Raw genomic sequence first — 12,297 nt, forward strand, 5'->3', positions numbered from 1 at the left:
GGTTAAATAAAATAAAATAAAGTATAAGTTATAAATCACTAAACATATAGTAGAGCCAGTAAATACTGACCATTCATGCCAGCTCACAATTTCTCTCAAAAACCAAGGAAAGTCCAAACTTAAAAAAAAAATTTAAAAGCCTGAAAAATAAGGCAAGAATATAACCATAGAAGGACAGACTTCTCTGGTGGCACAGTGGTAAAGAATCCAGCTGCAATGCAGGAGATTCAGGAGATGTGGGTTCCATCCCTGGGTTGGGAAGATCTCCTGGAGGAGGGCATGGCAACCCACTTCAGTCTTCTTGCCTGGAGAATCCCATGGACAGAGGAACCTGGTGGGCTACAGTCCATGGTCACAGAGTCAGACGTGACTGAAGCAACTGAGCAATAGGAAGGAAATCATATCTTTGTTTTCAGATTGGTAAATCTCCAAAAGCTTTACTTAAGCACGTGTCATGTGGGGCATATTTTAGCACTACTTTTTAGTAGCTATTGAGAGAAAGCTAAAATTTTTCTCCAAAAGCTCCCCTTATAAGTCAAATAACTCCTTAAAGGGCCATTTGTTTGAGAATATTTCATGAGTTTTCCAACAGCAAACCCTAAGTATTTTAGTATTCTTCATTTCAGTTCAGTTCAGTTCATTCGCTCAGTCATGTCCAACTCTGCGACCCCATGAACCGCAGCACACCAGTCCTCCCTGTCAATCACCAACTCCCGGAGTCCACCCAAACCCATGTCCATTGAGTCGGTGATGCCATCCAACCATCTTGTCCTCTGTCATCCCCTTCTCCTCCTGCCCTCAATCTTTCCCAGCATCAGGGTCTTTTCTAATGAGTCAGCTCTTCACATCAGGTGGCCAAAGTACTGGAGTTTCAGCTTCAACATCAGTCCTTCCAATAAACACCCAGGACTAGTCTCCTTTAAGATGGACTCGTTGGATCTCCTTGCAGTCCAAAGGACTCTCAAGAGTCTTCTCCAACACTATAGTTCAAAAGCATCAATTCTTCAGTGCTCAGCTTTCTTTGTACTCCAACTCTCACATCCATACATGACTACTGGAAAAGCTATAACCTTGACTAGACAGACCTTTGTTGACAAAGTAATGTCTCTGCTTTTTAATATGCTGTCTAGGTTGGTCATAACTTTCCTTCTAAGGAGTAAGAGTCTTTTAATTTCATGGCTGCAATCCCCATCTGCAGTGATTTTGGAGTCCAAAAAATAGTCAGCCACTGTTTCCACTGTTTCCCCATCTATTTGCCATGAAGTGATGGGACCAGATGCCATGATCTTAGTTTTCTGAATGTTGATAGCACCTATAAATATTTTCATTACATTTACTTTGCATTAGGTTTTAATCATCTACTAATGATGATAACTGATCCGGGGCAGAACCTCTCTGAATCATGGCAGATTGTTAGACCCATTTCACAGATGAATAAACTGAGGTTCAGAAAACTGAGTCCCTCAAGATCCCAGGATGTGGAAATGATGGAAACAACATGGATGTATAGGGATTATTCATTGCCTTTCTGCAGCACCATGTTGTCCCAGCAGCATTCAGTCATGGACCTTATGGTTCTCTAGATACCTGGAGAAGATGATTGATCCAGGATTAAATCCTGCCTTTTCTTTCCCACATCTGACCTAGGAGGGTCACTTACCTTCCCAAGCCTCAGTTCCATCATTTGTGGACAAGTAATGACCATGTCCCTGGAGGGAAGGATGATGTACCATCTCTTGTGGAACTTGTCTGGAATGGAGCTGGTAACCACTTGTGAGAGCAGATGACTTTTTAAGAGCACATCTTATGCAGTTGTTTTTCTCTTAACTTCATTTTAAGAACTGCTTTACTGGTTTCATGGATTGCTCTTAGGATTTCCCTGATCCTTGAAAGAGATATATAACCCAGCCTAAAATTCAGGTAACAGCCATAACTGCCCAAATCAGGATTTGGTATTTACCATAGCGCTGAAGTTAATGCTTATTCCTCTGCTAAGGAAAGATGGGCCCTAACAGGACAAGCCCAGTGCTCACAGCAGTACTTGGCATGCCAGAGCCCATGGACCAAATCTGGCCCACTGCCTATGTTTATAAATAAAGTTTTATTGGACCACAGCCACATTCATCTGTTGTCAACATTGTGGCAGCTGTAACAGCAGAGTGGAATGGTTGCATGGAGACCGTTTGACCCACAAAGCCTAAATATTTCCTGTCATGTGACAGAAAAAGTTTGCCAAGCACTGCTTTACACTTTGTATAAAGTGTATAAACTTTGTATCAGGAAAGTCACTGGAGAAATCTTCCACTAGTTAGGAAAAATTTCCAGGAGCAGAGTAGGTACCAGTGAGGAAAAAAGTCTAAAAGGATCAAAACCAGATCATAAAAGAAAGACACTGGCAACGCATTTGGACCTAGTTTGAGATGTTAAGATAAAAAAAACAATCTTTTGCAGAAGAATATGATGAGAAATGATGTCCTTTTGGTTCCCTGTGTAGGTTTTTTAAAAAATTTTCTTGTCAATAATGTTTTTTAAATCTTTTTATTGGAATACAGTTGATTTACAATGTTGTGTTAGTTTCGGCAAGGTGAATTCATTATACATATACATATATTCACTCTTTTTAGATTATTTTCCTATATGGACCATTACAGAATATCGAGTAGCATTCCCTGTGCTCTATGGTAGGTCTTTATTATCTATTCTATGTACAGTAATGTGTACATGTCAATCCCAGTCTTCAAATTTATCCCTCCCCCACTTACCCCCTGATAACCACAAATTTGTTTTTTATATCCGTAACTCTTTTTCTGCTTTGTAAATAAGTTCATTTGCACCATTTTTTAGACTCCACATGTAAGCAGTGTTGTATATTTGTCTCTCTCTGTCTGACTCACTTCACTCAGTATGACAGTCTCTAGGCCCATCCGTTTGCTTTGTGTTTAAAAGTCAAAGGTTTCATACACACACCCCACGCACAGTAGCTGGCTTAGCTGGAGTCTACAAAGACCCAGTGGAATGGACAATAGCAAAACCAGTAACAGCGGCACATCTATAGAGAGCTGTCCATGTTCCAAGTGCCCTGGACTTGGCCCTTTTGGGGACCAGATCAGTCAACCCATAGAGTAGTTATAAGAGGTCAGGATGACCGATATTCTGTTTTCCAGCTGAGGAAGCCCAGGCTCAGAGAAGTTAACTTGTATAAGGTCTCACATAGCTAGTAAGAAGTGGAGTCAGATTCAGCTCTCCAGAGCCTGCGTTCTTAACCACTGAATTGCTTTGGATTGTAGCCAGCTAAAACCCTCTTCCCTTCCACGCAGCAAGTTGTCTGGGGGCCATGTTATCTAAAAATGGCTTCTGCCCTCCGTCACTTTTATCCACATGGACACAGACGGCGGTGGTGAGATGCCCTTCCCCCTCAGCCATTACCCTCGCTTCTCTGTCGGAGCTGGGAATAGCAATTCTCCCTGGAGGATTTCTCTTGTCTGGATGTAGCTCTAAGAGAAAGTCAAAGGTAATCGGCCTAATAGTTGGGCAGACATCTTGATAGAGCAATGATAGTAATTGGCCTGAAATGTAGGGAAAAGAACAGTGTTTTATTTGGTTCAGAGATTCTCCCACACATATCTATTATCGGACCATTCGCCGTCAAGAGCAGCCAGGAGCGCCGAAAGCCCCTGTGATATGAAACAGAGGGAAAGACGTTAGACGGGTGTCAACCAGCCATCAAGCTAAATATACCTTTGACTCAGGGAAGTCTTCCGATGTGTTTTGGAGAGAAGCAGCCTGCTTTCAGAAATGAGTTTCATCTCAGGGGACTATAGCGTGGCATTCTTGAAGTGTGGTGCACATTTCAGGGAGGCTGGCCTCCGCTTGAGTAAAAACCCCATTTCCTGGTCTAACTCTCATCGCCCACCTTGTTTCCTCAAGAAAACATCAACCAGGATGACAAAAAGGAAAACTGATAGGATTTCAAGAGTAATACTTAAATTGAGTGTTGAAAAAAGGTGACTGAGGGAAGTAGGTTCCTTCTATATTTCGGCAGTATCACATAATTGTTGCTTTCCTCAAAAACTATAGAAATGCTTCCAAGATAAGACCTGGGGGAAATTGAATGAAAGGTACTCTTCATTGCAGTTTTTGCTTGTTCTGGATCCTCCTGTCCTCTGAGATGTGTGTGCATACACACACATGTATTCACACAAACACGTTAGTAACTCTTTACCAAGGATCTACTGTGTGCCAAACATTGAAAATACCTCAGTAAACAGTTCAAATCTGATCTCTTCCTCATAGAGCTTGATGAGAGAAGACAGATAGGTTAAAAGGTAATTATGGGAGCTAGGGGAGGATAATGGAAAGGGTACAAAACGCAGGTTGAGGGAAGTAGGGAAGGAAGATTTTGTTGTTTAGTTGCTGAGTCATGTCCGACTCTTTGTGATCCCATGGACGGTAACCTGCCAGGCTTCTCTGTCCATTGACTTCTTCAGGCAGGAATACTAGAGTGAGTAGCCATTCTCTTCTCCAGGGGATCTTCCGAACCCAGGGATTGAACCTGGATCTCCTGAATAGACAGGTAGATTCTTTACTGCGGAGCCACCGGGGAAGCCCAGAGAAGGAAGACATCTAGAAGCTAAATGTTTTCTAAACTGAGACTTATAGATAAATACCTCAACTAAAGAGCAAGGAGTCTGTGCAAAATATTTGGTCCTTTTCCCTGGGACTGTGGTGGTTAAGACCTTCCTATCTTCGCTGCTCTGAGGATGCCCCGTTGGAGAACAGGGAGCTTTGGCCTCAGCCGTGTCAGTTTCCACTAAACCATTCCCAGACCCAGCTGCTCAGTGAGAATCAAGCTCCACTTCGCGGTTGAGGTGACTTCTGAAAATGCAAGCTGGATGACGTCATTTCTATTTTGAAAACTTTTCATTTGTTCTCGTTGGTCTCAGAATAAAATCCAACTCATCCACGTGGCCTCCAGGGCCCTGGAGGACCTAGGTTTCTCCAGCTCACCTTATGTCACTCTCTTCCTTCTTTCTACCCCCCAGCCACCTGGGATTCACCTGTGCTCTTTTCCACCACAGGGCCTTTGCATCTCTTCCTCCTGTCTGGAATACTTTTGTCTTGCTCTTCCCTTGACTTTTCTAGTTCACCCTTATATGTCACCTGCATGGAATAGTGAGGCCCTCCCTGGCCATCCTCTCTAAGTAGCTTCCTCCTCTTTCTCCCTTTCACAATATCCCATTCTCTTCAAAGCACACATCACGATTTGTGCAGGGCTGGGCAGGAGAAGGGAGTCACACCATGCTGCCCAGCATGTGGAGTCTTACTTCCCCGACCAGGACTCAAATCCATGTCCCTGCATTGGGAGTGTATAGTCTTAATTACCGCATGGCCAAGAAAGTCCACATATGACGATTTTTGCTGTATTTGATTATTTTGTTTAACCTGTATTCTCTATGACAGTGGAAGTTCTGTGAGGACAGGGACTATGTCTTTCCTAGTCACCACTGTATTCAACCGTGCCTTATAGGGTGCCTTGTATCATTCTCCAGGCAAGAATACTGGAGTGGGTAGCCATTCCCTTCTCCAAGGGATCTTTCTGACCCCAGGGATTGAACTTGGGTCTCCCACATTGCAGGAAAATTCTTTACCATCTGAGCCACCAGGGAAACCCCACTAATATATATAACAGATGCTCAGTTAATAAAGTAAACCCCCCTTTCAAGGACCATGGCAGGTCTGAGGTCTCACCCTAATTGTAAGCTAACACATTATTAGTCAGCCACAGCCTCATCAATGTTATCAGAAGAGGAGGTGCTCCTGGGTAAGAGACAACAGGCTTTATTCCTCAGAGCAATGTAATATCGAGGATATCAGCCGATGTGCAAGTTTCCCAAACACCAGTTCCCACAGGGCGACACAGACAGGCCCAGGTGACAGCTGCACAGGCAGCGGCTTACATTACGTAGAACTCTTCACTTACTCTACTCCAGTCTCCAATGGGCAGTGAGCCTGCCCGTGCTTTTCTCCAGAGGGAGACATTCTCTTTATTCTACTGGACAGTAACTAAACCTGCCCTTTGCTCTGAAGACAGATGCTATATCTCCTAAGGCTACTCACTGTACAGACAGCCTTTCAAAAGATAGTCCAGAGCTAAGGCAGTCGGTGCCTCTGCTCATAAAACATTCAGAAACACACGAGACCCGTGGCGAGTTATCTCCTACCATCATGTGAAATTGCTGGCTTCTGACCTGCCAAAGCAGCTACCTTGTATGATTCAACCTAATGCTTTTTGAATGAAAGAAGGAAAGGGACAATGTGTAGATGAAACATGAAACAAATTGATAGCCACTTGGATGCTTCTCAGCCCACCTTTATAGAGCCAACTTCAAGGATTTGATTCTGCAGTGATAATTGTTGGACACTAAAGAAATTGGCTTGGGAATTTCCTGGAGGCCCAGTGGTTAGGACTCTGCACTTTCACTGAGGGCACAGGTTCACTCCCTGGTCCAGGGACTAAGATCCACACAGCCAAAAACAAAAAAAAAAAGAAAAGAAATTGGCTTGATACTGATTTTGGAAACACAGCTAGACTGCTTGAATTCTCCTACTGCCAGAAACCAACCACAGCCTGATTCTAGAAAATGAGAGCTGAGAAATAAAACTATGGAAAGAAAGCATGGTTTGGTTTTTCAGTCCAGAGTAGAAAGAAATGGGAAATTCAGTTTAAAAGAAGGCCTTACCATTCCATTAGGGACAATTAGACTTCATAGTCTCATGCGCATCACTAAGCCAATGTCCCTAGCTCTCCATGGACTATGTCATGTCATCTTTGGGGCACAGTGGCTTTTCATCATCTTAGTAATTTAGAACCTGAAAGTCTAAATGTGTTTATTTGAATGTAAGGCAAAATGAGGATAATAATAATCATAATTTTAAAAGAATACATCTACTTCTGTGCAGACCCAAATCAACATGAAAAAGTTCCAAAATGATCCCTTTGAAGGCATTTCTTCAGAGTACACATAGCAAAGTAAATCATGAAATAAGATGGCTATACAGGTGAGAACAAGGGTGAACTAATTGATTTTCACACACACAAAAAAATAATAAGTTCTCTGAAAAGCTAGGCATAAAAGGACTTTTGTACCACCCCAAACCTACTACTTAATGAATCCCCAAATCATGCCAAAATTGATCAGTCTTAGGTATTTAGACTTTCTTTCTTTAATGCAGGGGATTTTTTTACTCTGCCAACCTCTTATCGGGAGCCACCTCTGTCATTTGGAGAATCATTCTCTATACTTGAGGCTAAAAGCTGATACCTCACATTTCAAACCAAATCTCAGATTGATAGGGTGATATTGGGGGCAGGCTGGGGCTTACAGTGTTTAAAAACTTGCCAGCTTAGAACATTGCAATTTTTAAATTCAGATAAGTAGCTTCTTTTGAAAAAGGGAAAATTGTCACAGTACTATGCTCAAATCCCTGCCTGGGCTGATCCCATGGAGAGCAGTGGTTACATCCATGCACTGTCCAAGTTGCCCTAGTTCCCACCCATCCCTGTTCTCCTGCTTCACTCACTTCTCCTTACCAGCCCCCAGGAGGCATCTGAGGTTACTGTCACTGCTCCTAAAAAACAGTAGGTGGCTGGCTACCAAATTGCTTCACCAGCAGGCAGAGCAAAAAGTAATTGTTCACATTCTCTCTTTTTCAGATTCAGTGCAGGACTGTCCACGTAACTGCCATGGGAATGGCGAATGTGTGTCCGGGCTGTGTCACTGCTTCCCAGGGTTTTTAGGAGCAGACTGCGCTAAAGGTATTTACCGCCACTTCCCTGCTATGATTGGAAAATGGAAAAGAGACTTCTTAGTGGGGCTGGGAGAGGTAGCACCAAGGTTGCCTCCCCAGCAGATTCCACTGGGATATCTTGTAAGCCTGTGCAAGCTATGCGTCCTAACACTTTGGCAAAGAGGAGACTTTGATATATGACAATTGGCCAATATACCTATAAGAGCAGGGCAGTTATCCTTGGCATTGAGGTGTGCTGAGAAGAAAGATTTGCTAAAAATGAGATGGTTAGATTTCCTGTAAAAGCAGAAGTGAATTACCATCACTCCTTTCTTATAATCATTAACTTCTGTGTAATGGAAGATTAAGCATCTCAGGGTTAGTAAATTTCATTCATTCTGGCCAGCTACGCTCTTAATCTAGGAAGTGCTATTTATCTTGGTGGAATCGGTTTTAAATTGTATTATTAATTTATCTACACTGCTTTGCACAGAATGACGGGGACCCTGGGATTCTTGGGGGAAAGGTAATAGAAGAAAGAAAATGACTCTCACAAAAACAGGGGACTTAGTGGCCCATATCTAGCTCGCAAGAGACCTTGAGTTTGACCTTCAAGTGATGCTATCACAGGCAAGTGCAGTGGAGAGCTGAGCTTCTCACACTTTTTAGATATGGTACATGCTGCATACACACACACACACACACACACACACACACACACACACACACACACAAGTATTTGTTCATGATAAATACAGCTATAAAATTAAAATGAGACTTTCATAAAACAACACTTCATGTTTCTTTTCTATTCTGTCCTATTTCACTTTTAAAAAATGAAATACACTGACTACAGTGATTCCCCACCCACCAGTGAGTGGGTCTGAAAAACAGCAGTAGAGAGCTTCCCAGCCTTTGTTCAGGAGTCAGGCCTTCCTGGGTTCCAGCCCCATTCAGGATCTCTGTGGCCTTTAGCAAGTGAACTAATATTTCTGAATCTTGGTTTCTTCCTCTGGAAAACTAGGGAATTTCTTCCTGAATTCATTGTGAGGATGGAATGAGAGAATATACCCCCAAGCTCTTAGCAGAACACTTTGGGAGCCCTTGGAGGGTTTAGTTTTGCCATCTTTTATTTACACATGTCATAGTATATTTATTTATATCTGTATACTATTTCCATCCTCTTATGTGCTCTTCTTCAAAAGACCATGCTGCCTTGACTTTCTAAGAGAGAGGCAATCATTAATAAACCCGCTCTGTAAATGCTAAATAGTACCACCATCACCACAATGACTTGGGAAAATTGTATGGTATTTTCGAATATTCACAGTATTTCAAAGATTTGCAATCCCCATATCCTTCCGAACGCTGACTGATAAGTGAACAGGACTGTGGTTTGGTCGCACCTGTGTGAGACTCATTGCTAAATGACATCACCTGCATTCATATCCTTAACCACAGGATCATGTCAGAGGTTTGGTAAACCTGTCAGATGCAAAAGGAAAAGAGAGCAGGGATCCACCGGACCAGACCGTTCTCTCGGCCGCTTTTCTCCTTACCACACTATGCCCAAGGGCATGTGGACACATCCCCCAAGTAAACAGCGGAGCCTGGTGCTCCTTGGCTCCAGTTCTGATGGGCTTTGATGGAAGCAGGTAGATGACACCCTGCCTCACGGTACCGAGCACTTTTCCTGAGCAAAGGCTTTAAAGTACGGAAAACCTCAATAGCATTTGAATGGCTTTTCTTGCATAATCTAATTTTCCTCGGAGTGAAGGCATTAATGAGAGAAAGGACAGAATAGTCCTTTTCTGTATGGCTGCAAATGGGCTGAACCCTCTGCTGCATGGCCTGCGAGCTGTAAATGTATATTAACACTGACACACTTCGATGTATTATTAATCCTAAAACCGTGTGTGCTCCGGCTGCACATCCAGGGACCGGCCTTTCAGCCCTAAGTACCCCAGCCATTTAAGAACTCTTCGCTCTCCATCCATTTGCAGATGAGCGCCCATTCTGCATTATGGATCTGTAATGGGGTGTGCATTTAGCTGCTTAAAAGGCCTCTCGGTGTGTGTTTTGCATTCACCACCTGCACTGCGGGCCGGGCTGCACGCTCTGACTATGCATTAGTCGGGGTATATAATTGATCCTCGCGAAACAAATATTGAGTGGCTGTTAAGAGTAGTTCCTCTGGCATACTCAGAAGCCGTTCCTGAAATCGGCCTCCGAACTTGTTGTGTATTTTAATTCAGCTGTTGATGCCTACAGTGGGCAAAATTGAAGTGTTCAGAGACGAAAATTGCTTTCTCTTTGTTTCCTCACTTATTCTTGGGTAAGTTGGTTTAAGAATGTTAGGAGTAAGCTTTTGCCTCTTGGCCCTGAAGATGTTACTTCCTTAGTGTTTTTTGAAATGGGCGCAATCGAGCTATTTCATTAACAAGGGGAGTGTTTAGAAACACCCTAATCCCTCATTTCTCACACTTTGCTCTTTCATGTACCACCTTCATGATTTTTGTCAAATTCATGGGATATCAGAATTTTTATTTCCCTAACATATTTCTTTAAGTCTACCCATGAGGTTTACATAGGTGAACTTCTTTTAAAAGGAGCCATGTCAAAATGAAAAGTTAGAAAAGAAACGTGGAATCTGTTGCAATAAATAGGAAAGGTTAGTGCTGCCTCTGGGCTCCCCTGGCGGTTCAGACAGTAAAGAATCTGCCTGCCGTGCAGGAGACCCAGATTTGATCCCTGGATCAGGAAGAGCCCCTGAAGAAGGGAATGGCTACCCGCTCCAGTACTCTTGCCTGGAGAATTCCATGGGCAAAGGAGCCTGGCGGGCTACAATCCACAGGGTCACAAAGAGTCAGACACGACTGAGTGACTAACACTACCTAACAACTCGTGCTGCCTTTAGATCTACTGAGAAAGATATATTTTCTTTTTTTAAATTTTGTTGACATATAATTGATTTCCAATATTGTATTAGTTTCTGGCATACAGCAAAGTGATTCAGTTATACACATATATATTCTTTCTCATATTCTTTTCCCTTGTGGTTTATCACAGGATATTGAATATAGTTCCTGTGCCATACAGTAGGACCCTGTTGTTTATCCATTCTCTGCATAATAGTTTGCATCTGCTAATGCTCAACTCCTCCTCCATCCCTTCCCCTCCTCCCACTGGGCAACCACAGGTCTGTTCCTTATGTCTGTGAGTCTCTTTCTGTTTTGTAGATATGTTCATTTGTGTCACGTTCTAGATTCCACGTGTAATGATATCATTATGGCATTTGTCTTATAATCTCTTCACATAGTTCATCAATGTTGCTGCAGATGGCATTATTTCACTCTTTTTTATGACTGAGTGATACTCCATTATAAATATGCACCACATCTTCTTTGTCCATTCATCTGTTGATGGCCGTTCAGGTTGTTTCCATGTCTTGGCTGTTGTATATAGGGCTGCCATCAGCATAGAGGTGCATGTATCTTTTCAAATTATAGTTTTGTCCAGGTACATCCCCAGGAGTGGGTTTGCTGGATCACATAGCAACTCTATTTCTAGTTTTTTGAGGAACCTCTGTACTCTTCTCCATAGTGGTTGTACCAATTTATATTCCCATGAACAGTGTAGGAGAGTCCCCTAGAGTCCACACCTTTCTCAGCGTTTCTTATTTGTGGAGTCTACAATGTAGACTTTTCAAAGATGGCCATTCTGACTGGTGTGAGGTGGTACCTCATTGTAGTTTGGTTCTGCATTCAAGTAAGGAATCTTTTCCCTGCTCTGAGCAATCAAGCCAGGTCAGCTTCTCACACATTCATTTCACATCAATGATCCCCAAATTGGATCCTACTGTATAGCATGTGTGAGCCAGCCTGGCTTCTAGAGAAATTCAAGCCTTGAACATCTCAAGTCCTAAGTTTAGGGTCCTGAAAATAATGCAATTCACTACCTACACAATAGGTAGGCGATAAAATGAGAAACTTGGTAAAAACAGGCACACAGGTTCAACTCTACCAGCTTCAAGTGGGTAAGCTTAATGATTAGTGCCTGATTTACTTGTGGTCTGTTAAGCCTCCATTTAAGATAGTTTCTTTTTTTTTCATAACCACCAATAGTTATTAAGTATTAAAGATGTACCAGGCTTTGTATAAAGTACTTAATGCATACAGTCTTATCCATTCTCATATCAGCAATGTGAGATAAATCCTATTCTAACCACCCTCCCCAATATCTTAAGCTTTTTATATTAATATTAAAATCATTTTCGTCTTGCAGACAGGTTGCAAAAATAGTACACAGAGTTCCCAGGGTTCATTCAGCTTCCCCTGATGTCAACATTTTAAATTACCAAAGTTCAGTTGGTGAAACCAGGAAATTAACATGAATCGATGCTATTGACTAATTTACAGACTTGTTTCTAATTTCGCCCCTGTTTTCTGGTCCAGATCTCACTTTGTGTTCAGTTGTCATGTCTCCTTAGTCCCCTCCAATCTGCAAGGG

General features: G+C 42.5%; 1 protein-coding gene across 1 annotated transcript in view; it reads left to right on the forward strand.

The window, feature by feature from the left end:
• TENM2 (teneurin transmembrane protein 2) overlaps positions 1-12,297 on the forward strand; it is a 1,359,342-nt gene that overhangs the window by 1,168,606 nt on the left and 178,439 nt on the right. Inside the window, exon 13 of the mRNA XM_065919048.1 lies at positions 7,715-7,816. Coding sequence (XP_065775120.1) covers positions 7,715-7,816 — 102 coding nt within the window. The remainder of the gene's footprint in view (positions 1-7,714; positions 7,817-12,297) is intronic.

This window comes from Muntiacus reevesi, chromosome 1, assembly GCF_963930625.1.
Source record: "Muntiacus reevesi chromosome 1, mMunRee1.1, whole genome shotgun sequence".
Lineage (NCBI taxonomy): Eukaryota > Metazoa > Chordata > Mammalia > Artiodactyla > Cervidae > Muntiacus > Muntiacus reevesi.